This window comes from Gracilinanus agilis, chromosome 2, assembly GCF_016433145.1.
Source record: "Gracilinanus agilis isolate LMUSP501 chromosome 2, AgileGrace, whole genome shotgun sequence".
NCBI classification, from domain to species: domain Eukaryota; kingdom Metazoa; phylum Chordata; class Mammalia; order Didelphimorphia; family Didelphidae; genus Gracilinanus; species Gracilinanus agilis.
The window spans coordinates 359,338,655-359,365,637 of NC_058131.1; the positions used below are offsets into that span (position 1 = coordinate 359,338,655).

The following is a 26,983-nucleotide window of genomic DNA, read 5'->3' on the forward strand; positions in this document are numbered from 1 at the left end:
GAGAGAGGGGGGGGGGAGGGAGGGAGGAAGGGAAGGAGAGAAGTGAGGGGATCCAGGACAGAACTCTAGAGTACACCCTTGAATGGGGGACAGGATATAGATTCTGGACTTGCAATTGGAGATGGAGAAAGATTAGTCTCACAGGTTGGAAGAGAGCCATTATAGTGAGTTATCAGGAAAATCCTGGTAGGAGAGAATATTGACAGTAGTTATATCTCTTCCTGTGGCCAAGACAGTGATGCTTATAGGGAAATTCTGCATTAGCCTCTTCCTGGTTCTTTTTTTTCCATTCTGCAGCCTGTAAAGTCAGAAACTCTACCTGACAGAAAGGAGATAGGAGACCTATTGGGGCCTCTCCTGAAGAGACAAAAGCCAGTATTTCCAGGGCAGGCCAGCCTGGCCTTCAGCTGTATCTTTGATTACAAAGCTAGATGATTGATGCTCAGATAGTGCCAGCCTAACCTGTAGTCACTGCTCTGGGCTCCCCAGGTAATGGCTGTCTACCTGCCCTGCTGCTTCTCCTTCCAGACCCTGTGATAACCAGAACCCCAGGCCACAGGCAGTGGGGCTGCCAGCATCCAGCCGCCTTTGACACAAATGAGTCTTCATGGAATCAGAAGGGCTCTGGAAGTGATCTGAGCCAAAATAACCACTCTCCAGTGGCCAGGCTTCTAATGACAAGCTCATTACACTTAACCTAAAGTAGTCAACTACCTCCTAAAGTAGTCATGAGGTTCAAATGAGATCATCTATGTAATATGCTTGCCAAACAAATCGATATAAAAATGCCACTCAATATCATCAAAAGCATTACGTCAGCTACCCTTACCATCACCACCATCATCAATAAGCATTTATTAAGCACCTGCCTTTTGCCAGGCACTTTGCTAGGTACTAGAACCCAAAAACAAAATGGTCCCTCGACTCAAGGGGCTTATATTCTTTTTTTGTTTTTAAACTCTTATCTTCCTTCTCAGAATCAATATTACATATTGATCCCAAGGCAGAAGAGCAGTAAGGGCTAGGCAATGGGAGTTAAGTGACTTGCCCAGAGTCACTAAGGTCAGAGTTGAACCCAAGACCTCCAGTCTCTAGGTCTGATTCTCAATTCACTGAATCACCTAGCTGCCCCAAAGGGGCTTATATTCTTATCTAGGGAGACAACATATACGAATTTAGATATATAAAAATAAATACAAGGTAATAGAGGGAGGAGAAAACAGTAGCAACTGGGACAGGGAGAGATGAATTTAATAAAAGACGTGATTTTTTTTTCATAAAGGAAATTAGAAATTCATTGAGGTGAGTCTTGATCAATGACACATGTTAAAACCAGTGGAAATACACATCAGCCATGGGGAGGGGATGGGGGGGAGGTTAAGGGGAAAGTAAGAGCATGAATTGTGTAACCATGTTAACTTTTCTAAAAAATAAATATTAATAAATGTTTAAAAAAAGAAATTCATTGAGGTGAGGAGGAAGTATATTTTGGGCACAGGAGACAGCCTATGATGATTATTATTATGGTCTAAGGCAGTGGTGCCCAAACTTTTTTGGCCTACCGCCCCCTTTCCAGAAAAAATATTACTTAGCCCCCTGGAAATTATTATTTTTTTAATTTTAATAGCAATTAATAGGAAAGATAAATGCACTGTGGCCATCACCGCTTCCTGGATCACTACAGCACCCACCAGGGGGCGGTGGCGCCCACTTTGGGAATTCACTGTATGGTGAAAAGAGGAAATGAGAACAGATTGCTTCTTCTAGTATTTGTTTGAGAAGGGAAGGAGAGATATAGAACAATATAGCCCAAAGAGATAGGAAGATGTGGTGAAGGTTTTTCATGAATGTGGGAGATTTTCTGGTGAAGACAAATGGAACTAACTAGAATTAAGGGTCCTTGTAGAGGGACTGAACTTAGTGAGGAAAAGGGCTATATCACCTTCAGAGACATAGCAAGGAGGAAGCAGGATGGGATGATATCAAGAAATTCTGAGATAACGAGGAGAGAAGAGAGAACTCACAGTGTATGGCCTCTGTTTTACTAATAAAATAGACAGCTAGGTGGCACATGAGATAGCATGCTGGGCCTGGAGTCAGAAGACCAGAATTCAAATTGGACTTCAGACATTTATGTGACCATGGGCAAGTCACTTAACCTGGGCAAATCTCAATTTCCTCAACTATTAATTGGGGATAATAATAGTACCTACTTCCCAGAGTTGTTGTAAGGATCAAATGAAATAGTATAAAGTACTAATTAGAATGCCTGGCACCTAGGAAGCACTTAATAAATTCTTGTTTCAGGAGCAGCAAGTGGCTCAGTGGACAGAGAGCCAGGCCTGGAGACAGGAGGCCCTGGGTTCAAATTTGACCTCAGATACTTCCTACCTGTGTGACCCAGGGCAAGTCATTTTACCCCAGTCGCCTTGACTTACTGTTCTTTTCCTTTGGAACCATTACTTAGTATCAATTCAAAGACAGAAAGTAAGAGTTTGAAAAAATACTTGTTTACTTCATAGTAAAGCATAAGAAAAGTGAAGTTCTCAAATGACATGGTAGGAGAAGGAAAGTTTTAGATTTTAGGGGAAAATATCTGAAACATTCTGTGGAGAGTGGGCTAGAGAAGCAATTAGGGAGAAGTGAAAGGATTTCCTTGTTGAAATGAGAGTTGAATTGAGAATAGATAACATAAGTGGGGGTTGGAAAGAGAGGAGGGGGAGATAGACCCAGCCACCTGGGTGAGTGACTTCCTCCATTTTTGTTCATGAGTAAGAGCAGTTGAAATAGGTGATAAGAGTAATCCAAGGTAAAAGGCTGGCAAGCTATTAATGGTAAAAGGACAAAGGGACAAGTAATAATTAATATAATATAATATAACATAACATAACATAACATAATTTAATGTAACATAATTTAATGTAACATAACATAATATAATATAATAATTATTATAACATAGAAACAATAACATGTATTTGGTTTATTAAGATTTACAAAACATTTTACAAATATTCTCTCATTTTGACATCACAACAACCCTCAGAAGTAAGTGCTGCTTTTATCATTTTCATTTTACATAGGAACAAACAGAAGCTCAAAGAGGTTAAATGATTTGCCCAGGGTCACACGGCTAGTAAGCATTTGAGGATAGATTTGAATACAGGTCCTTCTGACTTCAGGTCTACAGTTCTATCTCCCTTGCCAACTATCTGTCTCATAATTTGACAGTAGAGACCAGTGAAAGTGGAAGTAGTTAATAAAAGCATCAAGATTGAGAAGGGAAGAAAGTTGGAGCCCAACAGAGGTAATAATGACTTGAGAAATAGGGTTCCTTGGAAAGCCTGCAAATAGTCCCTCCCTCACTGGGGCCATCTCCTCAATTGCTTTCCTTGCTGGGACTTCCTTGAGCTTGCAGTCTGCTGGTATGGCCAGGGTCACTTCCACACTAGGAGGAGGCATTGGGAGAGAATGTTATTGGACATTATAATCCTCGGTGAACCCATTAATCATCGTGTTGGTGACTGTTCCTAATTGTCACCCGGGGAGAGTCTAATAGGGAAGATGGGGCACACACAAGGGAAAAGTGAAATAACAGTAAGAGACATAAATCACCGTTCACAACAGCATTAGGAGAGCTGTCACAGGCCAGGATGTGATTAATTGCAAGCGTGTGGCTCAGAGCATAAGGGATTTGGTTGTGGAAAAGAAGGAGTTCGGGGAAGGGAACTATTGCTTTTGAAATTGTAGGCAGCCTGGTGCAGTGGAAAGAGTCATTTGGTCTTAGCCATCCTGGGTTTCAAGCCCCAGATGTCCTGCTTATCTGTGCCCCGTGACTTTGGGCAAGTCAGTTCACTTCTTTCCTTGGATCTCAATTCCTACATTCATAAGATGGAGACAACCAACTCTTCAAAAAGCACCTCACAGGGTCGTTATCAAACTTAATGGACCCAAAATACATTGCAGATCTTAAAGTACCACATAAATGTCTGCTGTTATTTTTATTGCTGTGAATGAGGGTGATGGTAGAAGGTCTCACAGAAGAGGAGAGTTGGGTTGAAGACTCATTAAGACTTAACAGCATCACAGAACATCAGAAGAGACCCGGCCTAACCTGCATCAGAATGGGAATCACTGCCATAGCATCCCTGATGAGTGAGTGGTCATCCACCTTCTGTTTGGAGATCGCCACTGATGGGAGACTCAGAATCTCCAGGGTAACCTACTCCATCCTGGAATTCTCTACCTGTTAGGAATTTTTTCCCTTTATTGAGGAGAAACTTGCTTCCCAGTAACTTATTGCTATTGCTCCTAGATTTGTCTTTACTCCCACATCATAATCTTAAAAAATGCCCAAAGACAGCAATCATGAATAAATAATGGAGGCAGGAAAGCTTTACCAGCAGCAGGAATGTTTGAGCAAAAGCCAAGGAGGAGGGAAAGTGAGAGGCCAGTCTGTGGATCAGTGAGTTAACTACAAAAAGCACAGGTGAATACTTTGGCTGGGAAGCACTAAGGGGAAAGGCTGTGAGGGTGGGATGGTATCCACAAAAGGACTGAATACCAGGCTAAGGAATTTGGACATTATCCTATAGACAATGAGGAATCTGTGAAGGTTTTCAAGTAGGGGAATGATATGAGCAGACTTGGGAATCTGGATATTATTATTATTCATTCTGTAGCACTTTAAGATTTGCAGAGCACTTTCCAATTATTGTCCCATTTTATCATTGCAACAACCTTAGGAGGAAAACACTATCATTAATCCCCATTTTGAAAGTGAGGAAACTGAGGCAGACAAAGGTTGTGACTTGCCCAGGGTCACACAATCAGTATCTGAGACTGGATTTGAACCCAGGTCTGCCTGACTCCAGGTCCAATATTCTATCCATTGTGTCATCTAATTTGGTAGCATGCAGAAAGTTGAAGGAGGATGGAGTCAAAGAACAGGGTAAAGGAAAAAATAATTCATTAATATAGCACTTTAATATTTGCAAAACACATAAAATCTGTATCAGATTTCTTACTGTTTCTGGGAGGGGAAGAGAATTTAGAATTCAAAAATTTTTTTAATGTTAAAAATTGTTATTGTATGTAATTAAGGAAAAATAAGAAATATTTAAAAATAAGAAATAATAAAATTTGTAAAACATTTTCTCCTCAATAATCCTATAAAATTGTCTACTCCATTTTACAGATGAGAAAACTGGTTGAACCATATAGCTAAGGCAAAACTTGAATCTAGGAGTCTTCATTCTCATTTTCTCCACCATTCCATATGGAAAGAATGAAACAAGATACACTATTCTCTGTCAGATCATGTTCAGGCCATCTTCTAATTCAATTCTTTTTTCTTTTAATTACTTTTTTAAATCCTTCCCTTCCATCTTAGAATCAGTATTCTGTATTGATTCTAATGCAGAAGAGTAGTAAAGGCTAGGCAATGGGAGGTAAGTGACTTGCCCAGGGTCACACAGCTAGGAAGTGTCTGAGGCCAGTTTTGAACTCAGGAATAGGAATCTTCCTGACTTGGGCCCAGCCCTCAGCATTACCTAATTCCCCCATAGTCTTGGGCATGTACTGAATAGCCACCAGTCATTTGTGAATAAGATCTCTACACTGGATATTAACCAGAGACTAACACAAACATTAAGAATACAATAAGAATTTTTAAAAAACAACAAATGACTAAACTTTCTATTTGTAATTTGTTTAGAAAAAAAAGTACTTGTATATTAATGTTAATGAGAAAGAAACAAAATCATCCTGTTGGTTTCTTTATGAAACTTTTTCTTTTGTAGAATTTTTTCCAGATTATGTTGTTAGATAGTTGTAGTTCATGCAAGTATAACTATTTTGCTTCTGATTTCTACATTCTGCATCACTAGATGTGACTTCTTATATTTAATTGTATTCTTCACAATTATCTCTTCTTGTTGGCATGACAATCTTCCATTACCTTCATATACCATCATTTCTTTGGCTCTTCCTCAATCCTTTGGTATATCAATTGTTTCCAATGTTTTACTATTATGAAAGATATTGCTGGGAATGTTTTTTGTATGAAGAGGCATTTTTTTACCTTGAAAATAATAGCCTTAGAGTATATTCCTAAGTTAAGAGATCATTAGATCAAAATATATTAAGTTTTAATAATTCTTGTTATATAATGCTATATTTCTTTATTTATTTCTTTATTTTTTCTAAACCCTTACCTTCTGTCTTGGAATCAATATTGTGCATTGTTTCTAAGGCAGAAGAGTTGTAAGGGCTAGGCAATGGGGGTTAAGTGACTTGCCCAGGGTCTCATAGCTAGGAAGTGTCTGAAGTCAGATTTGAATCCAGGATATCCCATCTCTAGGCCTGGCTCTCAGTTCACTGAGCCACGCAGCTGCCCCTGCCATATTTCTTTAAAAAGTATTTTACACATACCATGATCTGCAACTATTCTGAAGAATTTATAACAAAGAATGCTCTCCACCTCCAGAGAAAGAACTATTGGAGTCAGATGCAGATCAAAGCATAACTATCTTCCACAATTGTTTATTTACAGTTTTATTTGGGAGCTTTAGTTTTATATGAGTATTCTCTTACAACAGTGATCAATATAGAAGTATGGTATGGATGATAGATAATATATGTATATTCCAGATCAAATTGCTTGCCATCTCTGAGATGGTGGAGGGAAAGGAGGGAGGAAGACAATTTGGATCTTATAATTTCAAAAAATGCATGTTGAAAATTGTTATTACACGTAATTGGGAAAATAAAATATCTTTGAATAAATATGAAAGAAATACCAAACAACAACAACAAAAAAAAGTATCGTACCAGTTCAGTTCCACGTATAGCAAACTGGTGAGACTTTTTCAGGAGTCTAGGCAACATCGAATTTTATCACTCTAAATTGTATTTGACAATTTAATAGATGCTAGGTAGCCTTTCATTCAACACATTTTCAGGTGCTGAGTGGCTCATTTCTTTTTTCTAACACTATCATGTCCTTTATTTATTTATTTGCAAACCCTTTCCTTTTGTCTTAGAAACTATGTTAAATATTGGTTCCAAGATAGAAGAGTGGTAAGGGCTAGGCAGTTGGGTCTGCCCCAACTTGCCCAGAGTCACACAGCTAGGAAGTGTCTGAGGACAGATTGGGCCTCTCTATCCACTGAGCCACCTAGCTGTCCCTATCGTGTCCTTTAAACATCTGTCATATTAAGATTCGGTTCTTCTTATAAATTTGGGTCAATTACTAATAGTAATTCTTTTTTCTGACATTTAACAGTAATGTTTATGGTCCCCACAACAAGATTTTTTTCATTTTCATTCTGCATGTTTTGCTTTTTGTTGAATCTCCATTCAGATATAATCAAATGTAACTATTTTGTTATAATTTCTTCAATAGCCAAACATTCCCCACCTTACCATAACTGTGCAAGCTTTATCATTCTCTAATCTAATATGGTACTTTATTAAACTATTTGTTTTGTGAAATAAAATAACCTTATATGCTATAAGTATAATCTTCCTTGTTTCAATGATATTGATCCTATCCCAACCTTTAACACCCATCAAACTAAAGATAATTCCCATATTATGTTCCTATATTATTAACTCAACAGTTTTGCAAAAATCCTCTGCCCTCACCCACTCTTTTGGTTAAAATGGGAAATCACTGAAATTTCTCTTCCCATTCCACTCTCTTACTCTTCCCTTTTATTCTTTCTGCATTTATCCTTAGCACCCAAAGTCAATATATTCCTCTCCTCTCCTTGCCAGTCCTCCCACAAGTTTGTTTGTATAATTCAGTTGTTAATCAAAGCCCAGCTATTGTTCTTGTGTTATCCCCTAGGATGGTTAGACTAGTTAATCACAACTGTAAAGAGTCCCTTGATTTTCCTACTTATCTGTGGTTCTGTGCTTTCTTTTAGTTATACATATTAAAACCTTCCTTAAGGTTAGCTCAGCCCTCCACAGATTGCTGAAACTCTTGAATTCTTTTTTTTTTAACTCTTGAATTCTTAAGAGATCATCTTTTGTCTTCAAAAAGAACACCTGCCTTCTGAATGGAGGCTCTTTATTTTTGGTGTATAGTATTCCAGTTTCTTCAGTTATTTCTCCCATTCTATAAAAATCTGGAATAATCTGATCAGGTTTAAAGTTTGTGACAACTTCTCTGCTGTTTGTAAAATCCTCTCCTTATCTGTTGTAGCTTGATAATAATGTGCACTCCTTAATTGGTAGTTTCATGAATTTTATTGAGGCTAATTCAGTTTACCTAAGGGGTCAAGTTCTTTCCTTCATAGTTTTGGTAAACCACAATTTTTACTGTCCCTCCTTTTTATTCTGTACTTTAAATGCATCATTTTCATTTGCATAGATTATATTTTTTTCTAATCCTATAATTTTATGACATGTTTTCTGTTTTTACTGGCATGTCTACCATTCTATTCTCTGGAAAAATAATTTTATTTTTATTGTCTGTTTACATTTCCACTGATCTTTTTTAAATGTTACATTTCATCTTTAAATTATTCAGACATTTCTTATTCATACTCATTCTTGCATTAATCCCTGGAGTGTCTTGAGAAAATTCTAGTTTTGCTTCTAATGCTTCTTTTGGCATTGTTGGGATATTTATTTCTTCTGGCAATCTTTCCCTGTTTCTTTTAAGCCATCATGTTTTCTATTGTATTAGAATACTTATTTGTTTATTCCTTTGAGTATCTTTTTTCCAAAACCAACTTCATTTTGAAATTTTCTGGTAGTTTTGTTCCTTGATGACATCTTTTCTATTTTTAATTTTATTTTCTGTTGTCTTTTGTGACATTTCACTCCCATATATTCTCAAAAGTTGGAAAGCCCTGAATCTTAGAATGTCAGAGATTAGAGACCATATACTGAAGTAGGAATTCTCTCACATTACAATTTGATTTATTATGGTTACCCCATGTCAACATGGTGACCTCGAGAGCCAAGGAAGGAACCCACTGCCTTTAGACAAAATCCATTCCATTTTTGAACAGTTGTAATTGTTAGTAAATTCTCCTTAATGTTGAATCAAAATCTTTCTCCTTTTAATGCTCCCCATAGAAACTTTGTCTATTCTCTACAATTGGAAGAGATTGTCTCTCTGGCCTTTTCCAGCTCTGAAATTCTGTGTTTTAAGATTCTAGTGTTTTTCAGCTCTGAGATTATAGATTTCTGTAACTTAGTTCAACCCTGGCCTTTTATAAATGGGGACACTGAGACATAGGGAGAATAAGTGAATTTGTCGAAGGTCCCACACCCAACGAGTAATAGAACCAAACTCAGACTATTCATTAAGCCATGATTACAACTTCCTTCTAACTCTTAGCCAAAAAAATTCCTAATACTTCCATACTTTAAATACTTCCTCAAATCCTATATACTTTTCAGGCTCATCATCTGGTCAACAGGCCCCAAGACTATATCTGGTATGGTCTGTGTTTGTTTATTTGCCTGTACTCATTTGGTACAGTGATGAGAGCAGTAGATATGGTTCCAAATCTTGATTTTTCGTTTGTTTGTTTAGTCATTTTTCAGTTATGTCTGACTCTTTGTGACTCCAAATCAGGGGGTGAGGATCTTGGCAAAGATATTGAAGCAGTTTGCCATTTCCTTCCCCAGCTCATCTTACAGATGAGGAAATTGAGGCAAACACAGTTAAATGTTTTGCCCAGGATGTGTCTAAGGCCATATTTGAACCCAGGAAGATGAGTCTCCCTGACTCTAGGCTGGGTGCTCTTATCCACCACACTACCTAGCTGCCCTACTCCTGATATACATACCATCTCTATAAATTTAGGCAAATCATTTTCCCTTTCCAAATTTCCCTTGATTAAAGTTATTCAAGTAGAGAGATTATTATATGGAAAAGATTCCTGAACAGGGCTGAGAATTGGACTGTGTCACCTCTGAGATCTCTTTCAAATCCTACATTCTGTGATTGTAAAAGCATCACCCTGGGAAGCAGGACACCAGAATCCTAATCCTAGTTCTTTCTCTGATTAGCTACATTAACAAATTACTTGTCTCTAAGTCTCAGTTTCCTTAGCTACAAAATGGGGATGGTTATGCTTGTAGCATTTTCCTCATAAGATTTTGTAAGGTTAAGACAAAATGTTGTAAACTGGTTACTTTAAGGCATTGTGTAAATGTGTTATCATTAGGCAGTGTAGTATGAAGAAAAAGCTCTGACTAGAAGTTCTGAGATGAAATTCTAGCTTTGCCATTTTACTGTCTGTATACCTTAAAGCAAGACATTTAAGCTCTCTAGTCTTCAGTACCCTCATATTTAAAAAAAAGGTTATACTAAATGATCTCCAAGGTCCCTTCCAGCTCTCAGTCTATACTTTATTATTATTGTTATTATTAATTTTAGTTTTATAATAGCTGGACAGAGAACAATTAGTAGATGTGCTGAATTTCTTGTTCTTCTCATTTACAGGAAACCTTTCCCCATCGGTGACAAAGTGACATTCAGCGGCAAAGAATGTGTTTGCCAGACATGTTCAAACTCCATGATCAGTGCCAAACCCATCAAGGTTCACGGACCAAGCCGTAAGTTTGGCCTTACCTCTATTCCCTCTTGTGCTCAGGCTCTGGCCATTGCCCATTCCTGGTGCGTGGCCCCGTAGAGAGTGAGGATGTTGCCTAAGTGTGTTATTGGGGGACTTGTGGGAGAAAAGTTGGAATTTTCCCTGCTCTTCTCAGAATTAGATCAGACAGCCAGCTGTCCTCTTTTGTAACCTAGGCAGGACAATTGTAAAATGAAACGAATCTTCTTGTCACCAAGTAACAGGGAAAGCTGAAAAAGCCCATTAGAAACCTGAAAATCAAAGGATTTCACTCAATGCAGTTGGATGCTTTTGTTAGGTAATATTCCTAATTAGAACATATGCACCATGTCCATGCTCTCTGAACCCCACAAAAAGGAAAACAACAGCTGATTACTGAACAAATTAAGACTATGATACTTGGATGAATCCATGACTAAATTATGTGCATACTCTGTTACTAATCAAAACTCCTTAACTTATAAAATTCTTAATCATATTTTTCCATCATGGAGCATCTAAAAAAAGAATAACGATAACAGTGATTGGTTAGTCAATCAATAAACATTTATTAAGTGCTTACTATGTTCTAGGCACTGTGCTAAGTACTGAGGATACATTGCCTGTTCTCAAGACACTCACAGTCTAATGAGGGAAATCATATGTAAACCACTATTTACAACCAAACTATTTATAGGATAAATTAGAAATAATTATCAGAAGAAAGGCACTAGAATTAAGGGGGATTAATGGTGTCCCCTTTGAAGGAAGTGTTTAATAGTAGTCAAAGGACTCTACTTTAGTCATGTTCTATCCAACATTTTTATTAAAATTTATTTTATTAGACAAAATTTTATACACAATAATATTATGACACAATTAGCAAATATGTTAATAATGGATGCCATGTTTTGAAAGAGACAATTAACACATCAAATGAAAGAATATATGCAAAAGATTTAAGCAGACTAGAACAATAGCCCAAATCTAACATGATGAAATAGAATGAGAATCAAGTCCTTGCCACTGGATCTGAGAAATGGACAGTAGTAGTACAAAATGAGGTAAATATAAGTAGAGAGTAGTTTGCAGTTCATGGGGAAAGGACCTGGAGTTTTTAATGAAAAAGAATCATGAACATTGACAGGATAATGTCAAAAAATTAATATGATCTAGAATCGCATTAAAAAAAAAGCACATTATCCAAAATAAGAGAAATGACTATTAACTACTCTATGCTCTGGTCAGTTCTCATCTGTCAGATTGGTTTGGCACATTTTAGAAAGGACTTAGAGAAACTGAAGAACGGTCAAAGGAGGACAAGTGGGATTGTGTTTTATACGTTAAACCAAATAAAGAGTTTGGGTTTAAGGATCCATGGATTGGGGTAGCTAGGTGGCTCAGTGAATAGAGCCAAGCCTAGAGATGTGAGGTTCTACATTCAAATCTGGAATCAGACACTGCCTATCCCTATGCAAGTCACTTAATCCCCATTGCCAAGCCCTTGCCTCGCTTCTGCCTTGGAAGCAATGCACAGTAGTGATTCTAAAACAGGTGGTAAGGGTTTTAAAAAAAATAGAAGAAGAAAAAGATATGGATGGCAGGGTGTGGGGTGGAAACCTAGGTGGCACAGTGCATAGAGAGCTAAGCCTAGGGATGGGAAGTCCTGGGTTCAAATGGCCTCCGACACTGTCTAGTATAATATTTGTTAATATTTGTTAATTTGTTATTTACTTATAATGTATTTATTTGTAAATAAAAAGGATATTTGTTAATAAAGAGTTGATTAGAAAATAGAGTTGATTGCAACAGATAAATATAGAAATTTGGGAAAGCTGGATTTCTTAAAGCCAAAATAGAATTTTCAAGAGAAGATCATGGGAAATAAAAAGAATTTCTCAGAGGTTCTTGAAAGGGACAGTTGAGACCAACAAACTCTCACTCATTCTCTCTTGGTCTGTCCTGTTTTTTTTCCCCTTTTTCCTAAATTTTAAAACTTTCAATAAGTAGTTGTTTGTATAAACTTGGTCTGAGCAGGAATCAAATAGACTGCTTGGGAAGCCATCTTTTCCATCAGTCAAAACAACAACCTGTCCACAATTATTGGTAAAACTATACCAATACCAATAATTTATAAGGGTTAGAAAAACCCTTAAACACTAGTTGTGTGACACTGGACAGGCCACTTAACTCCATTGACTAATCCTTGCTGCTCTTCTGCCTTGGAAGCAAAACTTGAAGTTGATTCTAAGATAGGAGATAAGGGAGAAGAATAACAACAGCAACAACAACTGTCTTCCTGAGAATTGAGAGAGCTGTTCTAAACTGGGTCTGTTGCTAGCTAGCTTGATCATGGTCATTACGTACCTTTCTGATTTCAGGTCTCAGTTTCTAAACTGGTCAAATGAAGGGTTCAGGCTTGATGATCTCTAAAATCTCTGTCATTCTGAGATTCTTTACAGAATTATAAATTGCTAGTATTGTAGGATCTCAGAGATGGAAGGAACCTCAGTGATGTCATCTAAGTCAACCTGTTATCCCCTCTAATGTTCCAGTCACTACTTGAGTTCCAAGGATGAGGAAATCACTACTTCTTGAGATATTCCCATTCTAACTTAAAATTAAGATTAAACAAATATTTATTATTATTATTATTAAATACACTCTCTTTGCAAGGCACCATACAACAAGGTATAAAGACAAAAATGACACCATGTCTATCTTTGAAGAGTTTACATTCTACAGGGGGCTACAACACATAAAATGATATGTAACCTTAGAGAACAGAGAGATCCCTAAGAAAAGAGAATCCAAAAAGGATTCCTAGTGGCAATGGCACTTGAGCTGATCCTTGAAGCCAAAGATTCAGAATTGAGGGAGAAGTCTCTTCGGGGTATGTCCAAATGCACAGAGGTAGAGACGAAATAGTAAGTTTGGGAAATGGCTAAGTCGTCCAATTTTGCTGATTCATAGAGTTCATGGAGAGTAGAATAAAATAAAGCTGGAAAGTAGGTAGGTACCAAATAGAAGAGGCCTTAAAAACTCAGACTGATGCATTTGTATTTTTTCCTAGAAATAAGGAACCACTGAAGTATGATAAGAACTGTACCTTGGGAAAAAGTATTTTGAAAGCTGTGTGTCATATAGATCAAGGAGAAGAAAGGGTGGAAGTAGAGGAATAAATTCAGTGGTTATTGTAGTGTCTTTGTGTGAGGTGATGAGTGTCTGAATTAGGGTAGTGCTGTTGTCAGTGGAGGGAAGGGGACAGATGTGAAAGATATTATAGAAGTAGAAGCCAAATGGTCGGGAAACTATTTGAATACAGAAGTGGAGGGAAATATTAAGGATTGCTGAGGTTTTGAACCTAGAACCATTCTTCACTTGAAGACAACATCATCCTCCCAGTCCCTCAGGCCCACAACCTAGGTGTCATCCTTGCCTCCATTATTTCTCATACACCATATCCATTTTGTTGCCAAAACTTATTGATTTCATCTTTGCAAGATCTCTCAAATGTCTCCTCTCCTCTGACACTACCATTACTCTGATGCAGGCCCTCACTTCACCTGGACTAACTGGCATTAGCCGGTTGATGAGTTTGCCTTCCTTGTGTCCCACAACACCCAATCCACTCTCCATTTAGCTACCAAAAGGATTTCTCAAAAAACTATAGTGACTCCCTGTTACTATCTGGATCAACCCTGCCATAATCTCCTTGATGCTTCATATTATTCCACAAACAAGACACTCCATCTCTCCATTCCAGTATTTTCTCTGGCTGTCCCCCATGCCTGTGATGCTCTTCCTCCTCATTTCTATCTACTGCCTTCTCTGGCTTCCTTAAGCCTCAATTAAAATTCCATCTTCTATAAGAAGACTTTCCCAATTCTAGTCCCTTTCTTCTTTTTTCAAAAATCCTTACCTTCTGTCTTAGAATCTTTACTAAGTACCACTAAGTATTGGTTCCAAGGCACAAAAGTGGTAAGAGCTAGGCTGTTGGGGATTAGTGACTTGCTCAGGGTCACACAACTAGGAATTATAGCCATCTAACTGGCCCTTGTGCCTTCTCACTTAATTATTTCCTCTTTATCTTGTGTATATATATATCATGTTTGTACATACTTGTTTGCTTCCCCCAACCCCTGCCATTAGATTGTGAGCTCCTTGAGGGCAGGGATCACCTTTTGCCTTTTTGTATTATTCATTATACTTAGCACTTATTAGTTGTGTGACCTTGGAAATGTTACATCACCTCTCTGGACCTCAGTTTACTCATTTATAAAACTTAGCACAGTACCTGGCACATAGTCCACACTTAATCAGTGTTTGTTGACTGAATGGCTCACTCATACTCTCAACAGAAAAATGGTAAGTCCTTGAGAGCAGAGGCTGTCTTTTACTTTTGTTGGTACCCTCATCTTTTAGCATGATGCCTGGTACATAGCATATAGTTAATAAATGCCTGTGACTTATTGACACACTAATGTCCTCAACAAAAAGAAGGTAGATAGGAGAGACAGGCTCAAGAGGAAAGTGAGTTCCATTTTGAATATGCTTTAATTAAGAAACTTATGGGACATCCAAGCAGAAATAACCATTAAATAACTGGAGGAGATAAAAACTGGCATTCAGGAGATAAGATTGGTTGTATAGATTTGGAAAACATCTGCTTTGGGAATGGGATTTCTATATTATTTTCCCCAGCCCTCAAACGTGAATATGCTGAGTAGTTATGTGTCTAGTTTGACTACTTTTTTTCTGACCTTTTGCTGGACATATCACCATTCTTCTGCATCATACTCTTTAAAATCTCAAGGATCTATGATTTCATCTAGGAAACACTCACTTTTCTTCTACAATCTTTCTATAATCTCAACTCTTTGTTCTTTCATTCACTCATTCATTCATTCAATAAGCATTTATTAAACCAGGCACTGGCCATATGAACAGAAAGACAAAACTGTCTCTACCCTCAAGGAGCATACTTTCTGTTGGGGGATGATACTAGCACATTCACAGATTCTATAAATATAGATTCTATGCAAAATAAATGCAAAGTCATAAGGTGCGTGGATGTCAGTATTAACAGTTGAGGGGTTCAGAATGGCCCTATCTAGGAAGTGACACATGAGCTAAGTTTTGAAGGAAGCCAGGAATCCTGAAAGGTGAAGGTGAAGAGAAAGTACAAATATGGCAGACAAACTGAACAGGGGCATGAGTATAGAATGATAGAATGGCTTTTACCATAGAAGAAACCAAACGTAGGCTAGTTTGCCTGGAATATAAAATTCATGAAGATGAGTAAGAGGTAATAAATTTCCAGTAATCACAGACTGGAGCCATATAGTAAAGGAAATTAAATACCATAGAGAAGTTTGTATGTCCTCCTAGAGGCAGAAGGGAGCCCCTGAAACTTCTTGAGCAGAGAAATGATATATTCTACCCCATATTTTAGAAATATCAGTTTGTCCCCTTTGTGGAAGATGGGTTAGAGTAAGCAGAGACTGGAGGAAGAGATTCCAATTAGGATAACTTAAGTCAATGGCCTTTGTGAATTGCTGTGGAGAAAATAAAAATAATTCATCATTGCCAACTCTCTGGGAGGGGCTTTTCTACACTCGGTTGAGTTGGTTCTTGGAAAACAGATATACAGTCCATAGCCAGATCCTTTTTCAAATCTTTTCTAGTTTGGTGGGAATAGTCTTTTGGAACTTAAAGTCGTATCCACAATTGATTAAGGAACTGAAGAAAGACTTTGTCAGAAGCATTATCATTGCTATAACAGAATAATAGCTCAGATTTCTTTAACTGAAAATAAAAGATGTTTAAGCTGGAAATAACCTTAGAGACCCTCTGGTCCAATTCCCTCATTTTATAGATAATAAAAAAAGAAATGACTTTCTCGGGGTCACATAAAAATAATGAATGATAAACAGTGCTTAAACCCATGGTTCCTAACTCCAAAATCAATGCTGTTTCTTCTTTTTTTTTTTTAAACCCTTGTACTTTGGTGTATTGTCTTATAGATGGAAGATTGGTAAGGGTGGGCAATGGGGGTCAAGTGACTTGCCCAGGGTCACACAGCTGGGAAGTGGCTGAGGCCGGGTTTGAACCCAGGACCTCCTGTCTCTAGGCCTGACTCTCACTCCACTGAGCTACCCAGCTGCCCCAATGCTGTTTCTTCTAAACCAGACTTTACAGTTATGAAATACTTCTTGCCAATTAACTTATTGGATCCTCACTAGAATCCTTTTAGGTAACAAGCACAAATGCCCTAACCTTGGTTTTATAAATGAGTAAACTGAGGCCCAGAGAGGTGATGTGGCATTCCCGAGATCACACAACTAATTCTGGCCTCAGTGCCAGAATGTGAACCAAGTCTTGTAACTTTAAATCAGGGGTCTTTCCCTATACAGCTGACTCTGAGTTACAGTCTGATCATCTTACCTGTGAGTCCCATAGTTTGAATAATTAATAATTATAATAATATAGCACTTTAAGATTTGCAAAGCACCTTATAAATATTGTCTTATTTTCACAACCACATTAGGAGGTGGATGCTATTATTTTCCCCAATTTTACAGGTGAGGAAACTGAGACAAATAGAGGTTAAATCAATTGCACATCAACTAATAAGTGTCTGAAGCTGTATTTGAACTCAAGACTTCGTGGTTCCAAGCCTAGTGTTCTATCCATTTAGCTGCCAAAATTCAGAGAGAGGAAAGAGCACTGATCTAAAGTTAGAGGAAGTGGGATTAAATTTTAACTTTACCAGCTACTACTACTTTGTGTGAGTTTTAGAAAGTTCTGCTGAAATCTTTCTTGAACTGAAAGCCAATTGTCTTGATTTAAGAGATTCTGGGGGGCAGCTGGGTAGCTCAGTGGATAGAGAGCCTGGCCTAGAGATGGGAGGTTCTGGGCTCATATCTGGCCTCAGACACTTCCCGGCTATGTGACCCTGGGCAAGTCACTTAACCCCCAATGCCTAACCCTTACTGCTCTTCTGTCTTGGAACTAACACATGGTATTGATTCTAAGATAAAAACTAAGGGTCTAAAATTTTTTTTTCAGAGACAATCAGGTGGCACAGTGTATAGAACAGCTGGACCTAGAGCCAGAAGTCTTAAGTTCAAAACTGATGACCCCAGATAGACACTTACTCTGAGACCCTGGGCAAATCATATAACCTCTATTTGCCTTAGTTTCCTCCACTGTAAAATGGGGATAATACTAGAAGTTACCTCATATGACTTTTGAAAGAATCAAATAAAATAATATTTATAAAATGCTTAGTTTAGTGCCTGGCACATAGTAGGTGCTGTATTCATACTCCTTCCCCTTCCCCCTCATTATAGGCTGAGCGCTAAAAATCATGCAATAGAAGATGTTCTCATTATTACAAGTGCAAAGTAATCTGTTGAGGAACAGAGAATGGGGGGCCCCAAAATGTTCTTTCAGTGGTGTCTCCTTCTCTTTCCAGACTGTGCTGGCTGCAAGGAGGAGATCAAACACGGCCAGTCTCTCTTGGCCCTGGAGAAGCAATGGCACGTCAGCTGCTTCAAATGCCAAACCTGCGGCACTGTCCTCACTGGGGAGTACATTAGCAAGTGGGTGTCTGATTCCCCCCCTTTTTCAACTCCCCCAAGTGACCTGTCTATCCCAAGGGACCCTCAAAGTCCATGGGTCTTCCCAGAGCTACAAGGCTGGCCTGGTTGGATAAACAGATGCTCAGGATTAGCAGAGAAGGGGGTAACACTGCCTAAAGTCTGCTTTGGAGTCAGCTCTGTCACTGCATTGCTGTGAACTTTCACCCTCTGGACCTGTTTCCTCCTCCCTCTATATATTGGATTAGATTGGATAATTGGATAATCCAATTAATCCAATATAATGCATTGGATTAAACAGTCTCTAAAGACCTTCCAGCTCTGATGATTTCTGTTATTCTTTGCTCTAAGGTCCCTCCTGGTAAAGATGGTCTGCATTGTCGTGTCCCTTCTAGTTCAGACCTTCTATGTACTATGTTCTAAGGTCCTTGGCAGTTGGGGTGGAATCCACTCCATGGCTTGGTCCACTTCAGTGCTCAGGCCAAGCTCAAGGCTCTGCTGAGCTGCCGAGTCATTACAAGGTACTTGGCAGAGTTTCACTGAATTGCTTTTTGCAGCCCCTCTGAACCCATTGATGGATCCAGTGACTGTGGTATGACTAATCCATGCAGCATTAGACTTGGAAGCAATAAGAGATCATCTAGTACAACCCTCTTGTTTTATAAAAGAGGAAACTGAGGCCCAGAGAGGGGAAAAATGGCTCACTCAGAGTCACAAAGAAAGCTTGTGACAGAACTTGGTCTCTAACCCGGCTCTCCTGATCCTCCAGTTCAGAGTCCTTTTCATTATCCTAGTCTCCTTGTTAAATCATCCTTATGTACTATAATATTAGTTAGAACCATGTTAACAGTAGTCCTCATTTTAAAATAACCTTTTAAAGTCCAGAATCCTGTTAAGTTAAATTCTATTCCTCTCAGCCCCCAGTGCCAATTTACCTCCAAGTAAGAAACTATGTCAACTATGAAAATCAAGAAATTGGTATTAGATGTAGAATTGCAGCACAGGAAAATTATTCTCTCTCTGGACCTCTCTGGACCTTCACTGCCCAGTGTCTCTGCCTTCCTCTCCTCCTCCATGCTATTTAACAAGAGACCATTGGGGTGTCTGCCAGCTCCCCTGAAATGCTGCCTTGGCATCTGTTCAGGCAGTATGAGAAATTAGGGCAGACAAAGACTGGAAATGGAAGAATGCTTGAGGGCACAGTGAGGAATTGAAGGACCAAAGAATGTGAAAGAATTTGGAGACTATAAGAAGGAAAGCAGTATATCTCTCTCCCTTCAGCTCCTGTTTCCAGGTCCTTCAACTAGCTGTTTCTACTTTAAAGACATTAAATTGCCACCTGGATGATTAAGAATGTTAGGGTCCTTTTTCCTTAAAGGAGATATAAGCCAAGAAAAGCCTACAAAGATACAGGTGAACATCTGGAAACACACAGGGGTTGGTGGGTAGGTGGGGGGGAGTACTGAAACTGAAAGGAAAATCAAACCTAATATTCCATATATGTTGTTTTCTTCTGATTTTTTCTCTTGTTTTCTTTCTTCCCATGAATTTCCTCCAACAGGGATGGAGTCCCATACTGTGAGACTGATTACCATTCTCAGTTTGGCATTAAGTGCGAGACGTGTGACAGGTACATCAGTGGCAGGGTCTTAGAGGTAAGTTGGCACCAGGACCCTCGAGGAACAGGATACAATCCACTTTTTAAAATATAACACTTATTTTCTTTCATCTTAGAATCAATACTGTGAATAGGTTCTAAGGCAGGAGAGTGGTAAAGGCTAGGCATTGGGGGGTATGTGACTTGCCCAGGGTCACACAACTAAGAAGTGTCTGAGGCTAGCTTCAAAACCAGGACCTCCCGTCTCTCTGTCCTGACTATCCACTGAGCCACCTAGCTGCCCCCTACACTCATTTTTATATATGCTAAAATGGATTGGACCCCAATGGCCATGTGTGACATCCTCCAGAATAAAAGGAGTTTATCAGAGGATGGATTGCCTCTTGTCAGGAGGTCTATATAGACAGTCTCTGCACTGGATAGGAGGTTGGACTGACTCACTTTGGATGGTGTTTATAATCATAGAATCTCAGAACTAAAAAGGATGTTAGAGATTATCTAGACCCATTTCTCGCTAGTGCAGAGATCATTTATGGCAGGGATGCTTAATTTGTGAGCCTCAGCCCACTGAGCAGCCACAGAGTTATTGTAAGGAGTCCACGAAATCATTTACACACCAAACATTATTTTGCTATTAACATTTTCTCAATCCATGAATACTAATGGCACAACTACTATCACGTGTGGGATTCAAGACAACTTTTGTTGTTTCATAGGGTCCTTATACTTAACCCAATGCCTGACACATAGGAAGAGATTACTAAATATTTATTGCCTTGTCACTTTTTATTTGAAAATTTATGGGAAACATCACACAACAGATTCCCACAGAAGTGATCAGCCATGGAATTCCAGACTCTTAGAGCTAGAAGCTACCCTGCATACATCTAAGCTAATCTGTACCTGAGCAGGGATTCCCCCTTTTTTTCCCAGTTAGCCTATACTTGAATACATCTCCTAATGGGGAACTCACTATCTACTGGGATAGTCCTTTCTACCTTTGGATAGCACCAATCATTATTAAGTTCTGTCACAGAGCCAAGATATATGTCATCGCTATTCCCGCCTGTTGGTCCTAGGTCTGTCCTCTGGGACAAAGAAAAACAAGCTGAATCCTTCTTTCACATGATGTTGTTCAGTTGTTTTCAGCCATGTTTGACTCTTTGTGACATCATTTGAAGTTTTCTTGGCAAAGATACTGGAGTGGTTTTCTATTTCCTTCTCTAGCTCATTTTATAGATGAAGAAACTGTGGCAAACAGGGTAGAGTGACTGTCATTCCCGGGATCACATAGCTAGTAAGTGTCTGAGGCCAGATTTACACTTAGGAAAATGAGTCTTCCTTACTCCAGATCCAACACTCTACCCACCATGCCACCTAGCTGCCCTGTCATCTTCCACATGACAGCTTTTCAAATATTTGAAGATTAAAATCATGTATTTTCCCCCAGAGTTAACAGCCCTATTTCATTCTATGGATTCTCACTCGGTTTGATTCCTTTGCCATATTGGAGTGGCCACCCTCTTCTGCATGCACTGCAATTTAATTAATCAGTCTATTAATAAGCATTCATTAAGTACTTTCTAGATACCAGGGATGATGGGGGATATAAAGAGAAAAATGGAACTTGCCTTCAAGGAGCTTACATTTTATGTTTGCTATTGCCCCTTCCTGAAATGTAGCACCAATTCTAAAATTCCAGCTTTTCCTTGCATTATCTAATGATAGAATCTTATTCTATTTCTGAGGAAAGTCCATCCCACAGTTTTTTATCTATAAAAAAAGGAAGGTGGTAATTCCACGATTCTCTGCCCTAGTCAACATCATCTGGAATATTATTTCCAGTTCTGGATGCCATATTTGAGGAAGGTCAGTGGTAAGCTGGAGAATATCTAGTCAAGACCCTCAAAACTATGTTATTTGAGGTTGGGTGAGGGCAAGAAGGTGGGCCATGTAGCCAGGAAGAGATGTTATTGAGGGAGAAGTCATGAAAGTTGCTCACAGAAGACATGAAAGCTATTCAACATGTGGAAGAGGGATTAAGTTGTTCTGCTTGATCTTGGAGGGCAGAACTAGGAGTAATGAAAAAGGTTACAAAGAGCCAGGCTTGGACACAATATGGAGGAAAACATTAGATGAGAAGGCTTTTTGAGAGGAATGTTTTTTCTGTCTTGAGCTAGAGAGTTGTACATATCTTTAGGTATTCATGTATAGCAGTGATTCCCAAAGTGGGTGCCACCGCCCCCTGGTGGGTACAGCAGCGATCCAGGGAGGTGGTGATGGCCACAGGTGCATTTATCTTTCCTATTAATTGCTATTAAAAATTTTTTAAAAATTAATTTCCAGGGGGCTAAGTAATATTTTTTCTGGAAAGGGGGCGGGAGGCCAAAAAAGTTTGGGAACCACTGGTGTATAGGGATGATATAAGGAATATTCCTGATTGGAAGAACCCAGGAACATCAATTTAAAATGGGAATCATTGGGATTTAAGTAGGAATTTAAAATGAGATCATATATTGACTATATTTTAATCCATCTCCTTCAATTTATAGATGAGCTAACTAAAATCTTAGGGGCTCATTGACTTGGCTAAGATCACATAAAGGAACAAATAACTGAGATAGAATTATCTGTTATGATTGCTGAGCTCCCTTCCAGCTCTGAAACTCTATAATCAGGACTTTCTTGGCAGCAGGTAGGATATATCACAGGACCCTTGGAGATCTGATAAGCCAACCCTCTTGTTTTACATCCAAAGAAATGGTGACTCAGAGATATAAAGGAACATTATGTAACTAGTGAAGGACAGAATTTGAACCCAGTTTCTTTGACTCTAAATATGGGCCTCTTTCACTTGATTCTTTCTTGAAAATTTTGTCCCTCTCCCTGAACTAGTGGTACCACTCTTCCCCTTTCCCCCCAATTCTTCCTCTCTCTCTCTCTCTCTCTCTCTCTCTCTCTCTCTCTCTCACACACACACACACACACACACACACACACACACACACACACACACACTCACCTTGCCACCTCCAGCTACCACCAGGTCACTTTACGCCCCATTTAGGAATAGATTTAAGGGAAAGTTTCTTCTACCAGAGGCAAATTCATCAGACCTCCTGGGCTGTAAAGATGAAATATGATTTTTTTAAGCACTGGCACATTTAATTCAGAATGGGCTTCTCTAAGCACTTGACCCTTTCCTATTTCCTTGGTTGTCCATCGCCATGGCAACAACTCCACTGCATCCTCTTTCTAGTTTTCTCTACAGTGGCCCTGGCCAAAGCCAGCTGCTGTCTACAGCATTTAGTTTACCAAATCTTTTGTAAGGTCTAATCTGTCTGACCAGCTATCTAGGCCTTCATACATCCTGGAGAGATAGTAGATGGAGTTCTGGACTTGTAGTCAGGAAGGACTGAATTCAAATTCGACTGAAACATTATTTACTGGCAGTGGAGCCCTGAATAAGTCAATCCAACCTCTCTCAACCTCAGTTTCCTAATCTGTAAAATAGGGATAATAAAAGCATCTAGCTCAAAAAGTTATTGTGAAGATCAAATGAAACAATTTGTAAAGTGTTTTGCAAACCTCCCAGTGGCCTATAAATGTTAGCTATTTTTATTATTGTTATAGTAATTTATATAGTGTTACTATAATAGTAATTTGTTATTTTTAATACTTTTGATTTTTTAAGATCACTATAATACTAATTTATAATAGCCCACCAGACTTATCTCTAATGTAGTTGAAAGAGCATTAGCTTAGAAATCAGAAGTGCTGGGTTCAAGCTATGACTCTGTCAGTTACTTACTATGTGACATGATCAAGTCTATTCTTCTAGTCCTCAATTTCCTCTTCTGTAGAATAAGAAGATAAGAAGAGATGACCTCCTAGGCTTCTACATTAGGTACTGTTCATACTGTTAAACTCTCTGAGCCTCAGTTCCCTCCCCTTTTAAAATGAAGGTATCGGACTTAGTGACCCCTAAAGGATTCAAATGCCATTTATTTTCCTATTTGCCCTTCCTAGAATGTATTAACATTCTTCAGTTGTTTTAGCCATATCTGACTCCTCATGATCCCAATTTGAATTTTCTTGGCAGAGATACTGGAATGATTTTCCATTCCCTTTTCCAGTTCATTTTATAGGTGAGGAAACTGAGGCAAACAGGGTTAAATGACCTGTCCAGGACCACACAGCTTGTAAATATCTGGGGCCAGATTTGAACTGACTCAGAGCCCAGCTCTCTACCCACTCCGCTACTTTGCTGCCTAGTCTTTGGATATACAATATTAATTTCCTTTTTGCCTCAGGAAGGTCCTTATGTTCCCATATGGTAAAGTTTCATGCCCTTCCTTGTTCCTTTGTTCCTTTGTTCATACTACTCTTCCCAAACTATGTGAAGCACAGCTACAATTCTCTCAATGTTATCTTTCTCACTGATTTACCTTCATCTTCCGATGGGTCATCCCACCTCAATCCTCTCCCTACTCGAATCCATCCTCCTTTCAACTGCCAAAGTAATTTTCCCAAAGCATAGGTCTGACCAGATACACCTTCTTTTAAAATTCTAGATGCTCCATATTACTTCCAGGACAACCTGTTAAGTCCTCTGTTTGGCAGATAAAGCTCTTCACAACCTGGCCCCTTTCTACCTTTCCAGTCATCTTTTCCTTTACTCCTCTCGACTCTATGATCTAGCTCTTTGGCCTTCTTTGCACATCTCATTCCATCTTCTACCTCTGTGCCCTTGTACTGGCTAAACCCCGTTGTCTGTATTCTCCTTCTGAACTTCCCCTCTTTAGAAGCTCCAGATTCCTTCATTAGCCACTGAGCCATTTTCAGTCATGTCTGACTCTTTGTGGTCCCATTTGGGGTTTTCTTGGCAAAGATGCTGGAATGGTTTGTTATTTCCTTCTCCAGCTCATTTTACAGATAAGAAAACTGAGGCAAGCAGGGTTAAGTGACTGATCCAACATTACCCAGCTAGTAAGTACCTGAAACCAGAATTGAACTCATGAAGATGAGTCATCCTGATTCCAAGCCCAGTGTTCTCTCCACTGCCCCCAGCATCCTTTGGGAATCAGCTCAAATCCTACCTTCCACAGGAGGCCTTTTTCTCAGCTGCTGGAGGCTTCCCTTCCTGTATTATTCTTTATGTGTCTTATATGTATGTACCTATTTATCATTAGAAAGTAAGGTCCTTCAGTGCAGGCTTATTTTTGCCCCCTAAGCACTTAGTCCAATCACTTGTGTAGTGAGTGCTTAATAAATGTCTGTTGTTGACTGATTGGCCAGCACTTATGTTGATACCACAAAATGGGAAGCCACCAACCTGATGTCTTATGGAAAGAATAATGGACTAGGGTCCAGTGAACTGAATCTGAAGCCTGGCTTATCCCCTTGAATGACCCTCAGCAGAATGCCCTCTGTGAGCCTCAGTTTCCTCATTTGTAAAATGGGAAATTTCTCAATTGCACTAGCCCATGAGGTTGTAAGGATAGCACTATGTGAATTTAAGCTATTATTAGTAATTTAGCACACACTTTGTAAGCATAAAAAGCTATATAAATGTGAGTTATTACCAGCTAGCTGGGGAAATAACTAACATATACATAAAGAAGAAAATAATAAATCAAAACATGCATACATTTTTAATGTCAGCATCAATAATTAATTTTAATAATGATAACAACAGAAAAATAGCTTGGCTTAGTGGTTAAAAAGCCTGCCTCAGGGTTAGAATGACCTGGGTTTAAATACTCTCTCTGATGCATACTGGCTCTGTGATCTTAGGCAAGTCACTTAATTTCTCAGGGTCCCAGACTATTCTCTTTTTTTCTCTAATACTATAAGTGGCAGAATAGCTCTGACTCTTCATTAATAAAGGGAATTTCCTTACCAAGAAGCCCCCTACACTGATAGAACCCCAGGCATAGACAAAATAATAGCAATAATAGAAAATAGTAGTGTTGGGCTGCATGAAGACATATGTAATATCTATACAAAGGAGATGATGGTCCTACTGTCCTCTGACCTGGTTAGATCAGATCTGTAACATTATGGTTAATTCTGGGTGGTACATTTGAGGAAGAACATTGGTAAGTTGGAACATGTCTAGAAGAAAACATGAAGGGTGTTTGGAGTTACATGAGCACTATGTTAAATAAATTGATAGGAGGAAGTGAAGACTTAATATGGATAAGACTTGTGAGAGGAGGACATGCTCATTCCTACAGATATCTGAAGCACTGTAGGGAATAGCAACTGGACTTGTTCCATTTGTCCCCAGGGCACAGAGCAAGTACAGAAAACTCAATATGGCTAGATAGATAGACAGAAATCAACTTCTATCTATGGACCTAAATATTTTGTTTATATATAGATATTATATAGATATAAATATCTAGAATCATAGATATCTATATCTACATAATTTATATCTATGTCTATATTCTGTTGATAATTATACATATTCACTTATTTCTGTCTTCATCTTTATCTCCACATCTACTGCTATTTCTCTCATCTCTACCTCTATCAAAATTCCTTCTCTTCCTCAGTCTCTACCTATATCATTTCTATCTCTATCTCTACTTTTACTTTTTTTAAATTTATTTTTATTTTATTGATTAATTATGAAAATTTTTCTATGATTTCATGATTCATATTCTTTCCCTCCCCTTCTTTCACCCCCCTCCCATAGCCAATGAGCAATTCCACTGGGTTTTACCTGTGTCACTGAACAAGACCTATTTCCAAATTATTACTATTTGCACTTGGGTGATCATTTAGAGTCTACATCCCCAATCATATCCCCATCGAACCATGTGATCAAGCTGTTGTTTTTCTTCTGTGTTCCTGTTCCCACAGTTCTTTCTCTGTATGTGGATAGCATCATAAATAGGACCCTCAGAAATGGTTTGGATCATTGCATTGCTACTATCTACTTTTACTTCTATCTCCAACTCCATTTTTATCATCTCTCTCTCTCTCTTTCTCTCACTATCTCTATCCCTATCTTTATCTCTGTCTCTGTCTCTCTCCATATTAAAAAAATGTCCTAACTTTCAAGTCTGTCCAACAAATTAATGGGACTGCCCAATGCCTCTTCTGACTCCAAGATTCTATGATTCTAATTAGGGGATCAAGAGAAATGAACACATATACAAAGAAAAAAG

The 26,983-nt window shown here is 38.6% G+C and overlaps 1 protein-coding gene across 2 annotated transcripts in view; it reads left to right on the forward strand.

Moving 5' to 3' along the window:
• Positions 1-26,983, forward strand: part of ABLIM3 (actin binding LIM protein family member 3) — a 187,991-nt gene that overhangs the window by 90,451 nt on the left and 70,557 nt on the right. For both annotated transcript variants that reach the window (XM_044664440.1, XM_044664441.1), the window contains exons 4-6: positions 10,472-10,584; positions 18,061-18,187; positions 19,746-19,839. In XM_044664440.1, the coding sequence (XP_044520375.1) occupies positions 10,472-10,584; positions 18,061-18,187; positions 19,746-19,839 (334 nt within the window). The remainder of the gene's footprint in view (positions 1-10,471; positions 10,585-18,060; positions 18,188-19,745; positions 19,840-26,983) is intronic.